This window comes from Lampetra fluviatilis, chromosome 3 (assembly GCF_964198595.1).
Source record: "Lampetra fluviatilis chromosome 3, kcLamFluv1.1, whole genome shotgun sequence".
Lineage (NCBI taxonomy): Eukaryota > Metazoa > Chordata > Hyperoartia > Petromyzontiformes > Petromyzontidae > Lampetra > Lampetra fluviatilis.
Window position 1 is genome coordinate 18417654 of NC_136277.1, and position 23175 is coordinate 18440828.

Sequence of the window (23175 nt, forward strand, 5' to 3'; positions counted from 1 at the left end):
AAAAACATTTTTTTGCATTCATGGAAAAGTGGTAACAACACAGGCCTGGAGGAAAAGGAGGGTCACAAGACAAAAGTACGGCAGGTGAGATCGTAAAACCTTTCATGTTGACATCTGATTTCTATCCCCTTGTGTGATTCGTGGATATTGCCTATCAACTCTGGTTTCTTACCCTCTCCCAATTAATTCTCATTCAGGAATTGCACAATATTCCCATTTATGACCCTCCTGAAACATGATCTTGAGACTTGGCGAGGTGTTTTTGGATAAAAATGAAAATTAGCATTGCTATTATTACCATTATGACGTAGAATGTGTTGGTAATTATGCATGTGCACCACTGCCGATGCAGAAGCACAAAATCATGTTTTATCTAAACCTGCACCCCGAGTAAATATAATTTTCAAATTACAATGTATTTTACCTCAAACATAGGTTGAACATTCGAAAAGTATTTATTTTTGGAATGAAGAAAACGCCTTAAAGAAAATGTTCTTGGTTGCACATCGAAAGTGAGGAAATCACTTCTGGGTTATGCTTAAAAAAAAACACATGCATTGTACGTGAGGTGAGATTTCAGAAGACGTCAATGTTTCTGTTACCAATAACCCTCAAACCCCCGAGTTGTTTTGGTTCTGTTCAAGCCCTTTCTGCCCATGAAATGTTCATAAAATGTTCATAATTCTGAAACGTACAAACAAGAATGTGTTATGTAGGTGTAGCGTATTTGCCAATTGTGACATGAATTCAATGTTAACTTTTCATACGGTTAGCATGCTAGTGTTATTTTAATGCACGTTGTTTTCAATAATGTTAAACCAATGATTGAGTTTACAAATTGCTATGACATAGCTCAAAAGGATGAGTAAAAATGCACCCAGGTTTCCTTCGAAAATACTGCTAAATAATAACTTTACTTAAATCTAAATTTAATTGTCCATTAGTTGTACAGCACGTTTCACATTTCCTCCGATACACGTTTTTATTTTACTTTAAAATATACAAAAACGACAATGTGATATGACTGCTCACATTTTCCAACAGTTCATGAATAATGGACTTCAATTTGTTGCAGATCGTATTCTATTTCATAACTTTAGCATTATCATTTGCATTAAAGTACTAAAATAGGTACATTCCTAAATCATAGTCAATATTTGACCTAGCAAGAGGACTGCACCAGTTTTGATTAAATGTATTGATCTTTTTTTCAGAATTTCACCCCAGGGTACAATATGGAATAGCAAGACCCAGACCACCACAGTGCTGCTTTGTAACCCTTTGATATATCACTGGCTCACAACCAGGCGACATGCCAGCTTTATTATCATTACTACAGGCAATAAACAACAGAAGTAAGAACAAGTTCAACGTAACACGTATTTGTTATTATCCTGGATCAACAAATATCCAATATAGGGTGTTGATATCAATAAAATGACAACATGTGTTATGCAATTTTCAAAACCAATGATAAGGGTACCGTGTTAAATTATTTCACCCATTTAAAACTATTATGTCATACTAACCCAATATATGTTTTAATTGCATTACATAATCATACAGAAATACATGAAAGAAACATTGAGGACAATTTGGCCAATCCACCGCTGGATGAAGAATTCCTCAAACCGTGCCGGTCATGCGGAGTTTTGTGTCCACATTTCGTCACCCTGATGCTACCACGGTGCTTGCTGCTTCTGCTGCTCAATGCCGGTGGCTGAAGATGGGGTACAGGATACGGGGGTCATTTATCACTCGCCACTGATGCTAGGCGTGGCTGAGAATCAAACTCAGGTCGCCGAGTTCATAGGCACAGTGTTATTAATCATTGCGCCACCGTCAACACCCGCGGCAAAAAAATATGAGGGATCTAAAAATAACCCGAACATGTGATGAAAACGTTCTTTCGCCCAGCCTTATATTACCTATTCATTAACGTGTCCATCGTTTAACCGGTACAGGTGTGCCCCGTTTGAAATGTATTTCCACTCTTTGATGCAGACTTTGGCAAAACTGTGATGAACATAAGGGCAATTATTTATCTACATTTTTATTAATTTAGGTGCGGAGCTACACTGTGGGTAGCAGAGGGCCAGTGCAAAAAATAAATAAATTAATTGTTGGATTGTACTTATATGCTCCCACGTCTGTGCTTCCTGCCTTCACAAACCCACTTTGACCAGCGCGGTGAAGTATGGTTAAATAACCCCATCGATCTGCACGGCTTGGTGAGACCCTCATCAAGCAGCAGCTTGACAAAGGTACCGTTACAAGCACTTGTGGGTTTAAACAAATCATCATTTAAATGTGCTACCCTCGGCAATGTCACGATCTCTTTAACTTTTCCCATCGTAGTGGGCGAAGCGCTTTGGTAATCACCGTGCCCAGCAAACACGCGGACTGCTGATCTCGTGAGAAGCCCCCAGCCACAAGTGTGCCGCTTCATTTGGCACAAACACGTCCATATCACGATTCTCGACGGGCTGTACATGAATGTTAATAATTACACTGTATACCTACTAAATAATTCAGCACGTTCATGCACAGGACAATGCCTGCATGTCGTGATCAGGCGACTGTGGCCACTACTATGTAAGGAGGCCACGTGACTTTGTCTCCCCACAACATCAGGCTTTTGTGTGCGAAAAATGCAAAACATTTTCTACTTGCAAATGTAGAGAATATTCGGGGTTTTTTTTCCCGATGAATATGTCTATCCGGTGTGCCTTGCTCCGGGTCTGTCTTGCGAGAGACACTATGTCTAGTTGATGTATGTATTGGTTATATTAAAGGTGATGATTGACATATCGACCAATGGCTGTAGTTGTAAAGTGTTGTATGAAGGACAAGTTTGTTCACCCACGCCATTATTTATTTTTGGAATCATCAATTAATGTATTGCTCTAAAGTTAATTCAGGGAGCAATGCGATAAAACTAACAAGCGATGGGTATTATATACACGATTGGCACGTGGGGTATAAAATCCCCTTTTACGTGGAAGAAGACAAAAATACAGTAAACCGGTTTGGTGCAAACGATTCAACAAACCCATGGATGTGAAACCAAGTTACAGCAACTTATTTCTCAAAGCCTTGCAAAAATCACAACACAACCTCAGCAATTTGTAACATTGTTAAAACGCGTCTGGTATCAAGTCAATTCACGTATCCACACGCAACAAAAACACACATTTTGGGGGAGGGGGGGGGTATATAGAACGCGTAAGATTGCAAATGATGCGGTACGAATTGTGTACAGCGCCAATGGACATCATCAGAGCCAGCAGCTCGCCATCCTGGACATGGGGTGGTTGGTGGTGCTCGTGACGTGCTCCGTGACTAGAGTGGCGGCGGTGGTGGTGGTGGGGGGGAGGAGGATGGTGGATGGAGGGAGACGGGGAGACGAGGTTGGGCGCTCTGCGCGCCACTCACTGCTGCCTGCTGTTGCATAAGCGCTGCAGTTGGGGAGTTGTCCGTCCGTGCGCGCGTTTGTGTGTGTGTGTGCAGTCACTGCTAGCGTGGTGAAGAGTAGTGTGGCAGCAGCAGCAGCAATAGTAGTCGTGTCCCGAGCGTCGTCGGTACTGTTGCAGCGTCAATGCCCATCTCGTGCCACTCACCGCGCAAATAGACGAAGAGTTGGCTGATGCTAGGCGACACGTAACGTGGTTCACGCGCGCAGAGGGGTCACAGCGGGCGCACATCGCGGTCGGGTGGATATCTCCCGTGCGGCCACGATCACAGTTCGTGGTGCAAGGAAGCGTGGTGGGCGAGTGAGAGATCGGCGAGTTGTGGTGGCGAAACGTGTCTGGATGGAGAGTAGCGAAGCTTTGCGGAGGGCGGAGGGGGGCGGCTACGCGGGCAGGGTGGTGTTGTGCGCCATGTGCTGCTGAGCGGCAGTGGCGACAGCAGAAGCAGCAACATCAGCAGCAGCAGCATCAGCGACGAGTGAGACGGCAGAAAGTGACAGTGCTCAAGGTGAATCTCTCACGACTGTAGCAGCAGCAGCGGTAGCTGCTGCGTGCGCACAAAGGAGTAGCGGGCACCAGCAGCGAGCCATCGCCTCTACGTCCTGCGATCACCCCCCCCCCCACATCTCTCTCACATGGCGAGAAGAGGCGGCACCAGCAGCAGCATCGCCTTGTTGCAAGTCGCCTTCGGGACACTCGTCCTGCTCTGGGAAGGTAAGAGAGGAGGAAGCGGCGGCTGCAGGAGGAGGAGAAGGGAACAGGGAGACGGGGGATGCCTGCATTGATTGACACGCGCGCGTGAGCGCACCTGGAGAGTTGCATGGCAATTGTCACGTGGGCGTCGCGACTAAAAGTGGTGTCCCGTGTGTGGTGAAGAGCTGGGGAGAGATTGCGGTTGGTATGTTTTTGTAAAAACAAAAAAATCTAGTGATGCGTTGACAGGGACGATACATCTCCCGTGGTGGTGGTGGGTTTGGGGGGGGGCTGCTTTATTGCGTGATGAAATCGCTCGGGTATTTTGGAGACGTGGCTACAATCCAATTAAAGTTGCGCGCTAACATTACGAGGAGACTATTTAGAGCGACGTCGAGGTGCATGGGGAGTGCGTAAGGGCCCGTGCGTGGAAAGTAACACTGGGAGACGCAACTGAAAGAGACACTGGCGGATTGCGGTGGGTGAGATTCCTGGAACTGGGACATGCGCAGGTGAAATGCTGCTGAATATTTGTTTAATAAGATGAATGCCACAGGACCACCGCATTCTCATGCTGTGGCATCAGCACAGCAACGCACACGCTTATACCCAGGCGAAGGCACTGCTCATTAATCAATCAATTATTGTCATTTGAACTTGACCCCTTGAGATGAGTGTATGCCTCCACATGCATCGCCATCCTTTGCGCATACATGCGAGCCGTTTGTGCACAATTGTGATGGGATGGATGAGTGCCAGCCAGACACGTGTTTTGGTTGGCAAGCAGCGGTGATTACAGTTCGGCTTTTTCTCCTTCTTCCCAAGGCCCGCTATCTTGTCCGTCCGTGCTTGAACCACGTGAGAAAATTTCGCCCTTGTTTAATCCGCACTGTGCTTATCCCCCAGCATATAAACATTCCGCACAAAGGGGCGAGCAAAGCAGCCCTGCTCACGATAGGAAGGTTGGCAACGGGTCCCACACATTCCGCTCCTCTGTGCCGTCCTAACAGGCTACCTATTGAGAATGCGTACAATGTGTCAATGTTTCACGGTGTGCTTTGTTACGTAACACCGCTATATTCATTACACACACACACGACGATCTACAGTATGGGCCTCTGTGCAGAATGTTATTGTGGCGTGCAACAACCGCCCTTTTACACCTCGCTCCACCACCCCAAAACCCTCCCCATTGAATCGTGTTATGTAACCAGCGCGTGGGAAAAAAAAACATCGTTCACACCGGGCGAATTTAGGAGCGCAACTGTGATGATGGTGCCCGAGTAACGCACAAAAAAAGCCAGCTCGATTTAAGTCGCGGGTTGGATTTTTCTTTCTTTCTTTCTCTCTGTGGCTGTGTGGAAGGGGAGGAGTGTGGACCACACTGCCGCCGCCGCCGCCTTTTGTTATTATTGTACCAGATTTGAGAACGATTTTTTTTGTTTAGCGAACACCAGACTTGCGGAGCTGTAGCCAAGCGGCTGCATTGTCTAAGGCACGCGTCCTCCACAGAAGGTCAAGTTCAACTCCCGATTACAGTCCCGCGGGACAGGCAGATTTAATGCGCCACTTTTGCAAGGGGACCAAATACATTTTCTTGAGTATTCATCAAATGCGAACGAAATTGAGGGTGCATTGGCGGTGGAACGCACGCACAAATAAAATAAGCACCACCTTCGTCAGCCTCCACTGCCTTGTAACAGACATGCTGGACTGTATATGGTAAGGCGAACGTTGCGATCAATTAGGTGCGTTGCTTTACGTAACAATGGGCTTATCTACATAGTGGCATTCCTCTGCTGCTCCCGGTCCAAGTGTCCCATTAAAGCATTTCCATAATCCCAGTACGTGACTTAACTTACCTCAGTTTTTTCCATGCTTAGTGTGGATCTAATACTCCAATTCCTCCCAAGATGTCCGGCCAGTGTGAAAGATTAGGCCAAAAACACCGTCTATAGGGGCTCTCCTGAGCTCCCTCTAGAGGGGCGATTCCACCAGCAGTAGTATGAGAAAGCAATTTCAGGTTTGCACCTTGATCAATTTTTGTTGTTGTGAGTGCGTGAGTGTTTGGATACTCAATATATGTTATTTGAAACCTAATCACGCGCGTGTTCCACGTGTTCACGTAATGAAGGTACCACCGATTAATGTTCATTCTCTGGCTATACGTCAATCTCTCTGTCGTCTCCGTATCAGAAAGAAGGGCCAATGCCTCAAACGTAAATCCATTATACGAGGATGTTTAATTAATAAAAAAATGGCTAATGTTATTCTTCAGAGAACATTTGTTCGCATCGACGTAATATATTCTCTACATCATCACGTTTTTTTCCCCAGTGGCCCACAAGCAACTTAATGCCAACAGAATACGAGTTGTTGAGTTGGTCCATAAGCCATGAGCATAGCGCTGCTTTCACAGCCTCGAACCATGTTGAACGTGGAGATTCTTTTAAAGGTCAGAACAGATGGAAGTCCAAAGGGGCTAAGTCTGGCCCCGATGTAGGATGTTCCAGAACATGACATCCAAGCTCTCCCAACAATTGTTTTGTCGGGTGTGCAGTGTGTGGGTGTTCGGGATCGTGCTGAAACATCTCTCCCTTTTTTTACCAGTCTGCAGCAATTACGGTGAATATTAATCAGGCTTCATCTAAAAATCTACGTTAAAAAAAACCTGTCGGCTGGAGTTGCAGCATCGACTCATCTACCACTTCTGCTGTCATCAGACACGTGCTCATGCACTGATCGCAGCGTTTCCACCAATTTGTAAACATTACCACCATTCATTCAGCTGTCACCGTGTACTGCCGCTTTTTTGTTTAATAAATCTCACTCTCAGAGTACAAAGTGAAGAAGAGCACACTACTCTTGTTGTGCAATTGTGCAAGGGTACTGCCATCTTTGATCACGTGATGTCTGGCAATCTAAAAATAAGTTTTACATAATTGTGTAGTAGGTTCAAATTAGGTGCACACACACGCAACTTGGAGGCAACACTATTTATTAAACGGTAAATAATATAACACTCTACATGAGGTGGTGACCACCTTCCTCAACTCACTAACACTCTGGAACACGACACAGACTGGACCAGGCAGGCAACGGCCTGCCTGGCCCAGGACGACGACTCGGGACTTGACGACCGAAGATGTCTTCACCTTGGAGTACAGTACAACAGCAGCCTCGCTCAGCGTTCACACCACGCTTATATCTGGTTTGGCGTGGCTGGCTCCGCCCCGGCGTGGCTGGCTCTCTTCAGGCCACGCCTCCCTTCCCAGGACACGCCTCACTTCCCCCACCTCTGGGAGGGTCCGGATCCCTCCACCACGTGACCCCCCAGGCACCCCCTTGGGGCCCCCAGTCTTCGTACGGGCCGACACAGTAGTGACCTTTCTCTGTCACTACATCACCCCCCCCTGTATAAACACACAGCCGTCCCCGGCTGTAACACAACTGTGAAACATCGAAAAGATGTGCCTCCGAACCAACAACATCAATAAATGACCGGCGACCGATAAGAAATACAATCACGTAATATATACAGAATCGACGAGGGTAAAAGGGAACCGCATAGAAAACGGGGAATTAACAACAAATATACATGAAAACTGGCTAACCCACTTACGCTCCAGCACAGCCCCCCCACCCGTTAGAATCACGCATGCAATGACAGTCACCCATTAGCACCCCCCCGCCTTTCCGACGTGGCGTCACAACTAGTAGCACGCGTCGGCCATATGGGGGGGGGAATTTCCATGTTACCACCCCACCGCCTTTCCGACGCGGCGTCACAACCAGTAGCACGCGTCGGCCATATCGGGGGGGGGGAATTTCCATGTTACCACCCCACCGCCTTTCCGACGCGGCGTCACAACCAGTAGCACACGTCGGCCATATCGGTGGGATTTTAACCCAGTCTCTCTCCAAGACTCGCATCGCAGCATATAGCTGTACCGACCGAGCTGAGACCCAGTCTCTTTCCAAGACTCGCATCGCAGCATATAGCTGTACCGACCGAGCTGAGACGACCCAGTCTCTCTCCAAGACTCGCATCGCAGCATATAGCTGTACCGACCGAGCTGAGACGAGCCAGTCTCTCTCGAAGACTCGCATCGCAGCATATAACTGTACCGACCGAGCTGAGACGACCCATCGTTCACTCATTGCACAACATGCACCCTAACAACTGAGGGATACAGTCCCAACGTAACAGGACAACTCCACCTGAACCTTACGAATCCCCAGCCCACTGTTTCAACGCACCTCCGAGTGTCTCACTCTCCGGGCCGTCAGGTCAAGCCATCAGACACAGCATGATGGGACCACACTCTCTGAGCCATGTGAGCGCACAGCCCACTTGGCTAGACAAGCCACGGAGTGTCTCGATCTCCGGGCTGTCAGGTCAAGCTGTCAGACAGCATGACGGGACCACACTCTCTGAGCCATGTGAGCGCACAGCCCACTAGGCTAGACAAGCCACGGAGTGTCTCGATCTCCGGGCTGTCAGGTCAAGCCGTCAGACACAGCATGACGGGACCACACTCCCCGAGCCGTGTGAGCGCACAGCCCACTAGGCTAGACAAGCCACGGAGTGTCTCGATCTCCGGGCTGTCAGGTCAAGCCATCAGCCATTGCATGACGGGACCACACTCTGAGCCCTGTGAGCGCACAGCCCACTAGGCTAGACATACCACGGAGTGTTTCAATCTCCGGGCTGTCAGGTCAAGCCGTCAGCCATTGCATGACGGGACCACACTCTCCGAGCCATGTGAGCGCACAGCCCACTAGGCTAGACATGCCACGGAGTGTTTCAATCTCTGGGCTGTCAGGTCAAGCCGTCAGCCATTGCATGACGGGACCACAACGTTCATGTTAGACACGCAACACTCACTGGGCCATCCTGGTCAGGACCTGCGCCCCAAGATAGGTGACAGCCAGCAGCACAATTACAAATCCCTGGCAGCATGTCACCATCGCAATTTAACACCATCACAACACATACAATTTGAATTATGATCCCCCACAGAACTGATCCAATGCCAAACAGGTACGCACAATTTGTGACGATCCCGAATATTCAATGGTCACAACAATACACCTCACATCCCGTATCCGTACACATCATCTCCGAGACTCGCATTGCAGCATGCAGCTGTACCAACCGAGTGGAGAGAGCAACGCAATTTGACGGCAATTAACGGAAACGCACCCCCGATCCATACAGAGCACAAGGAGCATTCCCGCACAAAAGACATCATCTGTGCAACAACGGACAGGAACCAACCAGCGAGTTTGAAACAAACCGAACCTGTCATTTCTAAATCCCCTTCAACATTAACCATGGGACTCAGGGCATTCGAATTTTGAGAGCAAAAAAACTATACACAAACCCCAAGAATTGCCGAATTGATTAATACAGTATATGCAGTATACGAAATTCGTACAGTAAATTGTTTGGCGCAATGCTCCATCCAGTCCCCACATGGCAACACACACAATCAATACTCCAGACAATCCGTACATAGTAAATAATCACAAGCAAGTACCCAACAGTCCATACACTGTTAACAATTCCAAGCAAAGCTCCATACGGTCTGTACCTTGGCAAAAATGACGATCAAAGTTTCTTACAGTTACACGTGGCAATCACGAGCGAAACTCCATACAGTATACACAATAACAACGGCGATTTCGCAACAAAACGATGTAACAACACGAGTCATTAACACGGCAACATACAGGATATCAACGGAGCTCGGGACACCAACACGAATTAATCATTAACTACACCCAGAAGATACCGATCTCGACGCCGTATTTAACAACAACACTTGTTACAATCAGAAACCCCCCATGGTCGCCGCGTCAATTTATCACGCACACAACCGGACGAACACGCTCCGCAACCCAGTGAGTAAAAAAAACACCCGCGATCGCAACCCGGCGCACGCAAGATGGGTGAAGTTATTATTTTTCTTGGGGACGGGTGCTTGTCATGTGACGACTCGCCTGGCAACCTTTAAATAGCGGAGCGCGGCAAGGTGGAGCACGGGGACGCCCCAAAGAATCTTGCATGATGAATACGGCCTGCTCTTGCGAACCCATCCACCCTCTCGTGCTCGAGCAGAAGACGGGGGCGCCACCCGAACGTGTGGAACTCCCCCTTCGTAGGCGTTGATGTCGGCGGGAGCGGCATTTCAGCAGCAGGAGCGGCGTTCCCGCCGCCGAAATGGCGGGAGCGGCGCTTTGGCGGGAACCGCGCCCCGACCAGCCGCCGAAATGGCGGGAACCGCGTGGCCCGCATGGCCGGGCCTCCCCTGCCAGCCCCCGCAGCGACGATGGTGTCCTCTCCCCGCGGCTCCGTCGCTCCATTCCCGATGGCGGCGAAGCAGCAGTGTGGTGCCAGTCCCGCCGCTCCGCGCGCAGTGCCATCTCTCTCTCTCTCTGTCACCGGGGCTGCCATCCCCGGGGCTGTCCGAAGGATGGTCGTCACACCGTCCCCGTTGTACGAAGGCGTCCAGGTGAGTTGTATATTTGTTTTTCGTGTGCCCATTTTACTTCTCTAGGATAACACCTAGCAATATTTATTTTTCCAACTTCTGACGCCAAATGTAGTAGGTTCAAATTAGGTGCACACACACGCAACTTGGAGGCAACACTATTTATTAAACGGTAAATAATATAACACTCTACATGAGGTGGTGACCACCTTCCTCAACTCACTAACACTCTGGAACACGACACAGACTGGACCAGGCAGGCAACGGCCTGCCTGGCCCAGGACGACGACTCGGGACTTGACGACCGAAGATGTCTTCACCTTGGAGTACAGTACAACAGCAGCCTCGCTCAGCGTTCACACCACGCTTATATCTGGTTTGGCGTGGCTGGCTCCGCCCCGGCGTGGCTGGCTCTCTTCAGGCCACGCCTCCCTTCCCAGGACACGCCTCACTTCCCCCACCTCTGGGAGGGTCCGGATCCCTCCACCACGTGACCCCCCAGGCACCCCCTTGGGGCCCCCAGCCTTCGTACGGGCCGACACAGTAGTGACCTTTCTCTGTCACTACAATTGCTAGGATCATGCATTTTTCATTACGCAATTTTTACCCAAATCACACTTACACAGGTTATATATGCATATTTATTTGGTTATTGCCTTTTCCTGCAATTCATTCCAATTGTGCTATTAGCGTCATGTCATGACATGAAGACTGTCATTAGAAATATCATTGAGTAGTGAACCGAGTTCAAGTTCATTTATTAGGTATAGCCCTGTGAGCCATTCGGCTCTTGAATCGGGTGCAACCGCAACAAACAAAAAACATGAACAAAAAAACATCTTAAAGTGAATATGTGACTGAGTGCAAACAGAAAATCCAAGAAAAGACAGCAAAATATTGCAGAAAAAACACCGAACACCAACGCTGTGTGCAAAAATCCCAGTGGGATGCAAGTCAAACAACAACAACAACCACAAGACAACTTAGAGTTAATCAGGTAATAGCTAATGGAAGGACCTCTGAAAACTCCTTCAAGCGGCCTTTTTACCCTTTACACATTGGCGGGCACACTTGTCCGCAGGCTGTGCATTGAGATGAGAGTGTTTGATTTCGTCAAATGAAGGTGCAAATGAAAATTTAGTACGATGACTTTTTTTCTTGTCATTGGTGACCAGGTTGAGACCAACTCCTCGCTCCACTCGAGAACCCGGTTTAATCACGGGCAGCTGAAACCTGGATTCCAGCACAGTAGCTCAGTGGTTTCCAGCTCAGTGCTCTGACCTCTGAACCACCTGGCCACCTCCTGATTACAAAACTCTTAAGAATCTCTTTACTTATTGATACACCCTGGTACATATTTATTTTATAAGGCGGTAGTAATTATGAACATAGCGAGTATTTATTTTTCTTGTCCACTTAGGCAACTGCTAATATGTGCATTGCAGCTGATATAAAAACTCCAGCCCAGTTGCAAAGTAGCCCAAGGAATTTAAATTGTATTGGTTCGCACCATCGGTCAATATTAGCAGGGTGTTGAGGAAAGATCAACATCATCAAACACAAGAGCCACAGGCAATTAAGTGTCCTAACCACCAGTCATCTCCGGTTTATATCGGTGCCTCTTTATTTATCAAGGTGACAACCAATGAAGTAAGATACAACAGATTATTTCCAAGGGAGGCCAATGAAACAACTGGAAGTTGTTATTGAGTCTGAAATAAGTTTCAAAGCACTGTTGATTGTGCTACGTGTTAGCTACAGTGTCTACGCTGTAATAATTGTGTCATTTCTACTTCTAGCCCAGGGCTGTAAACAGGAGATGTGAAATTAACTTTTTTGTTTGTTAAAAAAAAGTATGATTTAAACGTTGATACTGGTCTACAATGTTGCACTAAATTTCGATTTAAAGCTTTCGTGACTGCAGGGATTCATCTTCTTGGTTCTTTCGGCAAAGTCACGTAGAAGGGAAGTAATAAAATAAAAAAAATTAAACATAATAAAATAATTCTCACGACGTTTCGGCCACAACGCAAGCAGCCGTCCTCAGGTGAAAACCAGGTCTGTCGGGGAGACAGCGTCTGAATGAAACAGCACACGCTTATATATATGCTCCAAGCTCGTGTGCTGTTTCATTCAGACGCTGTCTCCCCGACAGACCTGGTTTTCACCTGAGGACGGCTGCTTGCGTTGTGGCCGAAACGTCGTGAGAATTATTTTATTATGTTTTATTTTTATTATTTTATTACTTCCCTTCTACGTGACTTTACCGAAAGAACCAAGAAAATGTTGCACTATTATAACAGACGTTATGGCTCTTCGACATCCGCTTTACAGAAGGATGATGTGTTCGAGTAACACGTCTCAGTTTAAATGGTAAACTACATGTAACTTGACTCTTTGACAAGCAGGTAAAATACTAAGTAACCCTGGATGTAGGAACCAGTAAACTTTGCAATGTCCTTCATGGCTTGTACTCTTCCATCATTTGTCCATTACGTTGTTAATAGCTGCAACAACGTCAAAACATAAGTAGCACCAATTCTGAATGTGTATTTCTGGCGATTCCACGAGATATCATCATTCGACTAGGAAGTACTCAGCCAAGGCAGAATAATGTGGCAGTTGTGTGGTCTATTAAAACATTGGTGGGGTGGTTTCCTTTGTGATAGGCGAAAAATTATCACAGCAAATTCAAGACATTGGCCCAGAAACGCAAAGAATTGAGGATTTGGGGTGGATTGAGGCATCATAGAATAAGGACAGATCATGTTCAGGTCAAGAAAATAAACGTTCATTCTTGGGTTATTACAGCATAAATAATGTTCATGCAATATATATATCAATGGTGATATATTGGTTGGATATATGTTTTATGCCAGTGACTCTCTAGCACAAGAAATGTAGATATTTCAGGAGGTATATTCTAGTATATGCTCCATAGGCTATTACGAAGAATGCAAGAATTTACCTTGACAAAATTTACCCACCAACGCTTTAGGTGAGCCAGAACCATTGTTCTCTTTTTGCACATCAGTATGATCTGCACTCAACATCTCCGATTTAATGGGACTAATTTTCTCTCGTTGACTTTAAAGATGACCTGCCCTTTTTAAATATATAAATCGCAGGTAACATGCTTCCCGAGGGAAGAACGCAGTGATGCAGCCCCAGTCATTAATACCACCTTTCACAGTAATACCCTCGATTTAGGTCCTCCCGTTGTACGTACTTTCGCTAGAGCGTACTCAACGTATGGATACCCCATTCCCGTTTACGCACATAACGTACTCGAGATTTACGAATGTCACCATGAAGACCCAATTTGTTTGCGTTTGATGGCGCCCAAGCATTGGCGTCCTTGACTGGCGATAGTCTCTTTCATTTCGACTCGATTAATATTATTTTCCCCACATAATATATATAATATTATATATATGATAAACAACTTGTTAAAATACATATAGCATAACAGACAAGGTAATATATCTTCATATATCAATATCATACACTTAATTATCACACCGATGGTTGTACAGTATAGATGCGCAATGGGTTACTGAACATCCTCTGTTTAGGTTCTGTACCACGTTATGATACACAATCCCGTAATCTGGAGTATTTCTAATATATATTTAACCCAGGAAAACCTCACTGTGGCTCAACTCATTTTTGGATGGTCATCATTGGCATGTGTAGTTGGCTATTTTGGACGTTGTGTGACTTGGAGGAAATTGGATTTCTCTGACGTATGAGGAGATAGCACAGGCAGATCAGAAACCTGTTTTCTGCCTTGCTTGAAACAGACACTTAGACTTCATAACTCAAATAGTCACATACCAAACTTCCTATACAGAACCCCCCTCAAAATGCTTTCCATTTTACTACCCTATTGTGGAAAAATACTTAATCATAGGCTAGCACTTCAATAAGTGACAATTCAGATATTTACTGATAGTGTAGTGCTTTGACAACAATGATGCGCGTCAGCAGTTTTAAATTGACAGAGGAACAAGTCTCCATTCGGAGCTTTCGAAACAATGAAATGGTTACAGATGGGCACATCACTTGATTTAAAACGACATATAAATTTGAGCCTGTAAATCTGTTTGAGGGGAAGTACACATTTATATCTACTGGGAGACCTGTTATATCTGCTGAGTAGCAGCGGAAAGCCAATATTATATTATAGCCATTGCTAAGTAAGTCATCATTTTCTTTAGGTAAGACCGCAAATGAATGATTGGCTTGTAAAACAACACTTGTCCCTTCTGTAATAGCACATCTTTGAAAACTTTCACAGGTTAAACCTTGGGTGAGGTCACAACCATAAGATATTCAATAATGAAACTAACATCTGCATTGAGGTCAACAGTTCCCCTGACTAAACTGGAATTTTTGCACACCCATACCCAGGGGAGATGGGCCCGCTCACCCTGGAGGTCCTGAGGGGAATGTGCAAATGTTCCGCCGAACCAGGCTCCTCATGGAGAGCAGTAGGCCGGGTCGAAGGGTCCTCTGCACCCAAAGCCTGCAAAGCCGGCATGAGCGGCCGTTCGGGAGACGTCAGTCGCATGGCACCTGGGGGCGGAACAGAATCGCTTAGCTGAGGACCAACCTCAGCGGGCACACACCCCGGCTCATTGGACACATTCGACACTTGGCCTCTGTGATATGGAGATGAAGCGAATTCGCGCGGCGCGAAAAATGGTTTCAGGTGAGAGGGATGCACGAACCAACTTCGCCGACCCAAGCAGATCTGGACACACTGTGGTTCGAATAACCTGAACACATCGACTGGCTCTTTCTAGGGCTGGAGCAACTTAGGCGATATACCCACTGGCACCTATGGACAGTGCAACCAGGCCTTGTCCCCAGGTACCCATTCATACAGAGAAGCACAAACTCCCTTAAGCCGTTCGTTGGCCAATTGTCGCGGTTCAAAATGAACCCTGGAAGCTTCCCGTGCCTCGGAAAGCTTTTGAAGAGTGAAGCGAACGGAGTCCGAAATCTTGGATTTAGACATGTTGGGCGTGGCTTGTAACTGCACATCGATGGGGGGGTCGTATTCCCTTCCATACATAAAAAAAACGGTGAGTAGCTGGTGGATGAGTAGATTATCGGCATCCACAGACATGGCAGGCCAATAGAAATCCAGTTTTAGCGTGGCTAGCGTCTTCTGCACGCCCAGGTGCAAGAGACGCCCATGCACAGCCCAAACAACCTCGCGTCGCAGGGCAATGGTATAACGGCACAGCCCTCCGTCCCAATGCATGAGTAAGTCGCCCCGCAGAATGACCGAGGTGGCGCCGCATCGATCTGTGCCCCCGTCAGCTTCCCTAACACGACACCACAATTTGAGCAGTGAAGCGTCCTCCACCTGAAGGCATCCCCATTCCTCATAATCCAACCCAATGACCGCATCCCGTGCGACTGAACCGCCGCCCACCCCGCCCCGCCCGTCAAAGCCTCGTCAGACACTGCGAGAGGAGGGAGCGAGGTCACATCAGCCGGTTTACAGTGCCCGGAACCCGAAAAACACGCACACCCTCCATTCGGTGGCAATCGCGACAGGGCATCGGCGTTCGTATGGCAAGAACCCTTGCGGTACATAACATAAGAAAGAGAAGTCCTGCAGGATCTCCAGCCAGCGTGATCGTTGGCCTGACGGCTGGTCTACATGCAGCACCATACAATGAGGGGCGATATTGCTGAACAAAAACTACAATGGCTAGCAATTCACCGCGCATAACACAGTACTGCTGTTTGGCTGGAGACAGCACCCTACTGCCATACGCAACAACGCTCTCCACCCCATTGACAACCTGCGACAAGACGGCTCCAATTCCAGTATTGCTAGCATCCGTATCAAGGAAGAACGGCAATTAAAAATCAAGATAACGCAGGGGAGGGGCGTTCACCAATCCATTGTGGATGGCGCGAAATGCAGCATCCTCCTCCTCCCCCCAATGAAACTTATGATCCTTAGCTGTCAATGCATGGAGAGGTTTTGCAATTGATGTGAACCCGGCGACAAAACGGCGAAAGTAGGATGCAAAGCCGATTAAATTGCGTACCTCACTCACCGAGGTGGGGGTCGGCCAAGTTCGGACATACGCAGTTTTCTCCAGGTCGGTTGCAATACCCAATTCGTCAACTATGTGGCCAAGATACCGAACCGATTTCTGGAGAAGGTTACATTTCTGTGGCTTAAATTTCAGGTTAGCCGCACGCATTTTGAGGAAGACAGCACGCAGTCGGTCCAAATGGTCATCGAAAGTGCGGCTGAAGACGATCACATCGTCGAGATATATTAAACATGAGTCCCACTGGAGACCAGCTAGGACTAGTTCCATGAAACGTTGGAACGTGGCTGGCGCGGAATGGAGCCCCATAGGAAGCCGATTAAATTAGAACAATCCCTGCGGCGTATGAAAGGCTGTCTTTGGTTTCGAAGCATCATCAAGCGGCAACTGCCAGAACCTGGATAGGAGATCGAGGTTAGAAAAGAACTGCGCCCTCCGCCAACGCGTCAAGTGAGTCATCCATGCGAGGCAAGGGGTACGCATCCGCAACATGAACCTTATGAAGCTTGTGAATATCAATACAAAATCGTAAGCTGCCATCATGTTTCTTAACAAGCACAATTGGAGCTCCCTAGGGACTGGTGGATGGTGTGTTGATGTCTGCGGCCAACATCTCATCAACCACTAGCTGGATAGGAGCTGCACCACCCATATCAATATATCCGAAAACTTATGCAAGAGCTCTCGTAGCTTCCCCATCTGGTCTGCAGACAAAGCACCACTCTCAGCACATAGTTTGTTTATCCATCCTTCATCCATGTGTCGGGGTTGTCGTGTGTAAGAGGCAGCACCCACATTCCTGACGACGCCTTCCGGACGCGCCGGCGACGCATGAGCCAACACAGTACCCTCCTGGATAACCATCGTGTCCAACCCAGCATTAAGAACCTGAATTAAAGGTTCCTGGTTGTTGGACACTAACGTCTGAGCCGCTACCAAAGTTAGTCCATTACTGTCCTTCGTAACCCCCAAATCGAGTGGCTCCCGCAAGCGGAGGAGAACTAACATCTGTGCGTCGGGAGGGATTCTCACCGTTTGGCATGCAAGCGCTTGTACCGTGGCGTTGGCCGTGCACAAACAGGTGGGGGAAGGCAAAAATGCCATACGATGGCCAGATGGCAATTCCAAGCAGCCATGGTCAATACGGATTTTTAAGGGCATCCTTCCCAGGAAATCGATTCCAAGTAAACATGGAACAGCCAGGGATGTAGAAACAAGAATATGTCCCGACAATTTTACATCAGCGTTTCGCACCTCGGCCGTTATCCGACCGTTAATACCCAACGAGCCGCCGTTGGTGGTGAAACACGGTGCATCAACAGGGGCTAGGGCCCGACACTTAGGGGGCAAAATTGTGTAGATTAATTCCGAGATGATGGTCGCCGACGCACCGGTGTCGACTAGTATCCTTATTTATACTCTCTCGATAAACCCAAGCACGGCAGACAAACCTGTGGTTGCAGCCACCACTCGATGGGCCAGCTCCGACCACTGATCCGGTCAGAGTGGTTGAACATCACCTGCGACCAGGATGCGAACCGAACCGCCTAGATGGGTGAGGTGAAGCCAGGGGTCAAGTGTGGAATGTGTCGCGACTCGCCTTAGGGTGTAGGGAAGCATACTATGGCGGTGGTGCTGGGAGGTGCCGTCGTGGTACACGGCAGCCCGATGACACGTGCCCCGGCAGGCTGCAATTGAAGCAAATGACACGATCACCTCCGGAACGAGACGACGATCTTGGCCGGGTCGACACGCATGCCGGAACGGGCTCCGCTTCATCAGGTGGCCCTGGCTCCGTACAGGACGCGGCACAAGTCACCTGCGCCCTGTCCTGTTGTCGAAGTTTCTGGGCCTGGATGCACTTAGCGATCTTGAGAGACGAAATGTCATCGTCTTCAGCTGGAAGAATGGTGTGGAGGACTTTCGCCAAGGCCAGCAGTCTCTCGAGGACCAACGTGTTGATACCATCATGGTCCATTTTCGGGAAGGCGGCTTTTTTCAGCGCCAAAAGCGCGCTACGGAAGGCGAGGGAAGACTCGGTTTCACCCTTCCGTTGTGTGGTGAACTTATGGCATGTATTCAATGGAGGCTCGTAGATTGATGCCATCTGGTCGAAAGCAGGCAACGCCCGCAGCGCCTGCGCCTCCGTCCATCCAGCCAAGTCAGCGTTCATGTGGAACCACCACTTGCAGGGCACCCAGTCGCCACTGGTAGCCGCAAACTCTCTAATTAAAGAAAGCCGACGGCGGAGAGCCGGGATGTCCATCGGTGCTGATGGTGCATCTTCAATTTTGGTGGGCTGTGTGCTCCACGCTGGCAATGAAATGGCGGCTGAGGACGCAGGCTGTGCCACCGGAATTCCAGCCCGCTGCGAAATGGCGGTGGAGTCGTTGTCCACGAGCGGCACCGCCGCTCCCTTCTTCACCGGCGAGACCATGGGACGGAGCTCCTTGAGGATGGAAGAGGCAGCATGGAGGAGCTCCGCGAGGCGTCGCGCGCCCGGAAGGTGCTCTGCTCCGCCGGCCGCATCTCCCCTCCATCCTCCGGAGCCGTAGGCGGTACAAAGTCCTCTTTTTCGCTGTCCGATATCCTGGTACGTGGTCTGCGACATGTAGACATAGTCTACCGCTAGCTATATAGACTAGCGTGTTGGCCACTGCCGACACCAGTTGTAGCGAGTCCAACTGAGTCGCAGACATTGTTCTTCAGAGGCAACACATTTATTACACATGTATATACAATAGGGGTAACTGCCCCTTTACCAGATACAGCCTGGGGTGGTGATCACCCAGCTAACTACACGACCATACAGGAGTCATGGTTACGACGGACCGGACCCCCACTCGGGTCCCGGGCCACGTGTTGGTGCCTCTTCAGACGTAGGACATGGAGCTTCCAGCTTGCAGAACAAAGCGACCCCGGTCCCTCCCAGAAACCCACCTTATATCCTCCCGGGTCGGGGCCGGCTCCGCCCTCAGCCCCGCCCACCTTCGCGAGCGTTCCAGCTCTCTCTCGATCCCTATCGAGAGCTCTCCCCGCACATGTGATTACCCCCTAGCCCTCCCACCTGGGGGTCTCTCTATGGACATTCCGGATCACGTGCCTATGGGGTCAACCAGAGTGCCATGGCCCGGAGCAACCCTATCCTTGAGCTGACACTCTCCCGCTCCCTCCTGTGGGAGCCCGTACTGCACGCCATGTGTGGTGCCCTCGCTATCCCAGCGCTCACCAAGCCCCACTAGGGTTGGTACTACACCCACCTACGATGACGGTGCATCGCACGCCATGCTTTGCTAGAGCCGGCTTCACTCAGCAACACACATGAAGCTGTCCGTAAGTACATCCACGCCATGGCCCTCCAGGGCCGGCACCACATAGTGACAATCCCAATGTCACTACACATGGATTCGAGAAAATATGTAAGAGAGCATCATCATGTTGACTGTTAAGAAACATGAATGGTGTTGGTCGGAACACGCTAGAGGAGATGATGGCTCATGGCCGAGACTTACAAAAGTGTGGGCCACTAAAAGGAGGGAACATGCCCAGAAAATAGGAAGAATTACTGCATGGATAACAGAATGATTTGCAGATTTAAATGGAAAGTGTGGGCAATAGGAAGCATGGCTAATAGAAGGGCGGCCATGAGAAATTTAACTGCATTGTTAAAGTCTAGCGGTCTGGTCGATTAGGTAACGGCCATTGCACCTACCACAATCACCTATGTATTAACAGCAACAGAACATGTACACCTTTATCAATGACACTGCCTTCATAAGAAAAAGTAAACAAAGTTTCAGACAATGGCCCTACTTTATAGTATATCATCTATTAATAATACGTTTTTCCCTCAATACTCTTTCAAGTGGTCTGTGCAGTTTTTTTAAAACATTTCCTGCTTTTATGTTATTCATTTTACATAAATACTGAACGTGCTTTGCTGCTAGCACATTCTCACTTTGTACTGACACTTGTAATAACAGTGCAAGAGCCTAATCCCTATCCACTGCCACCAACTTAGTTTGTGGGAAGTCCACAGTGGCTTGCCCTTTAGGACTTAAAGTGCCAAAAGCTGCAATTTCCAAGTCAAGGTTCTGGCAGATAAACGTTTTGTGTGTCTTGGCGTTCTACAAATGTGATGTCGTGAATGTGTGGGGGCCGACGTCCACCTCCCCGCTCCCCGTGAGCGGGCGGGGCGCGACGTCCACCCCCTCCACTCCCCCCTCCTCCTCGGCCGCTTCTCGCTGGGCCCCAGCCGATCGGGTGATCGCCCCCCCCCGCCAGCGCCCTCTCTGAGGAACATGGCTAAGTGGCTGGCTCACCACCGCCCAGAGTTATCCCACACACTCCAACGTACACCACCACGAATGCGGAGGTGGCTGCGTGCACGCACGCCCCTGCAGGCATACGTTGCACACAAAGGCTAGCGCTAACAATATTTGTATGAATATGCACGCGCCCCTCCCTGTGGTTAAGCCCTAATCCACGGTGTACCACTACTAATGCTGCAAGAAAAAAGGGGAGGACCTGCGGCAGGACCCTGGGTGCACGCCTCGCCGTTAAGGCTATTTGTACTATGTAAACGCGCTGTGTAAATGCGCGCGAACGCCAGCGAGGATCGCCCTCACCCTCAGTCCCAATTACTCACGCGGCGCTGCAGACGCGCGTCTTACATACACACGAAACCGCGCGTAACCCATAGCGGTCGTAGAGACGGTAATCTACACGCAAACGGCAGGGAGTGGATTTAGCGCACCCCGACCCCCACCTTAATCACTCACGCGGCACAACAGGTGCGCGTTTTCTACACACGCGAATGAAAACCCGCGTAAACAATAACGGTCGTATAGATGGTAATTTACGTGCACCTCACACCACAAGCCCATGCCGACACCCTGCAGCCCACACTTGCTCTCTCACATACCCGCCTCCGCACGCAGTCGCTCCACTCAAAAAATCACAGACACCACGCCGAAGTTCACCCACACACACAGAAATCACACTACACCGATCTTCTGAACTGAAGTTTATTAATGGCGCGTCTTAAGAAAAACCCTGTGCGGCCCGGAGTAAATATTCTACGAGCAGTGCCTAACTTATCCCTATTCAATCCCTGGGTGTACCCCCACTCTACTTCTCACCTCGCAGACGCACTCCCTGTGTCGCACGGACGCTGTGGGAGTCGGAAGGACGATGATCCGAGAGGTCTCTACCTGGGGTCGAGTCGTAGTGGCACTCGCTAGCGTCTCTTGGACGCTGCGAGCGGCTCGGAGTCGGACTGGGCAGCTGAATGGCTGGAGGAGAACCCCTTAACGTTTTTCTGCTCCTTCCTTTTATGCCCTCGGAATCCGACGATCTAGGGTCACGTGGTGTTACCCTGCGCGGTCAATCGAGCGCCTACCTTTCGAATTTAAACTGATGCCCCGCCCCTACCTGGAGCAATACTTTCCATTACTCCTCGATCCATTGTCTACGCATCCGTCCTCCCCACCCCAGACTCAACCGGTTTGATCGGGATGGCCGTCCCGCGGAATACACATCTGCAGTGTGTCCAGGAATTTCCCTCCCACCTCCTCGTCTGCGCTGCCCACGTAATATTCCCCCCCTGGCCCCTCCCCTGTGCTGTGAGTGTCTCATTGCGATTAGCCCAGTGAGTTTCTGTGTGCCCATACAATGTTTAGCCAATTTAAGGGGGGCCGCAATGTAATTTGGCCTGGGGGGGTCGGCCAATCTCCTGGCACCGGGAAACCGTGGGACATTCCCACTAGGAGCCCTTCAGATGAAAACCCATAGTGCCAGGCAACCCCCACCGGGGTTCTACATGTGTGCATGTGGCATTTTTAGTGCGGGAAGCGGGAGGGAGTCGCGGTGCTTGCTCCGCGGTTGTGGCACCACAAATGCGTAGTTGAGCACAAACCAGAACAAAGTGAGTTTAATACATAGGTTTTCATGACCAATATCAACCATAAGAGGGATTTTTATAATAAAGAAAAGGAAGACGCAGCAATGGGCTCTCCTTTGTCTCCTGGCATTGCAAACGTGTACATGTGTAGTGCTCAACTTGACACGACAGCTTCTTGTCTTTCCTCTTTCACTTTATTTCGCGTATACCGATCAACATTCCTCCAGCTAACACCGATCAACATTTCTCCTCCGCGCTCTCCGCTCGCTCGCCGCGTTCCGCCGGCCTCACTCGCTCCCCATCACTCCTGTGTCGACTCTCCTCTCCACTCTCTCCGCCACAGTTCAGCCGCTCTTTATTGACTCCGCCGTCACACTCAGTAGTAACTCTATCAGCTTCTTTCTTTCCACACACTCCAGCCGCTTTCTACTGGCTTCGTCGTCTCACTGCTATCTTACATTTCTCCACTGCTACCCTATACTTCTCCACTGCTACCCTACACTTCTCCACTGCTACCCTACACTTCTCCA

General features: G+C 49.1%; 1 protein-coding gene across 1 annotated transcript in view; it reads left to right on the forward strand.

Moving 5' to 3' along the window:
* The first annotated feature begins 3814 nt into the window (after positions 1-3814).
* Positions 3815-23175, forward strand: part of LOC144953806 (immunoglobulin superfamily DCC subclass member 4-like) — a 336924-nt gene continuing 317563 nt past the window's right edge. The window contains exon 1 of the mRNA XM_078884448.1: positions 3815-4184. Coding sequence (XP_078740574.1) covers positions 4106-4184 — 79 coding nt within the window. The 5' untranslated portion in view covers positions 3815-4105. The remainder of the gene's footprint in view (positions 4185-23175) is intronic.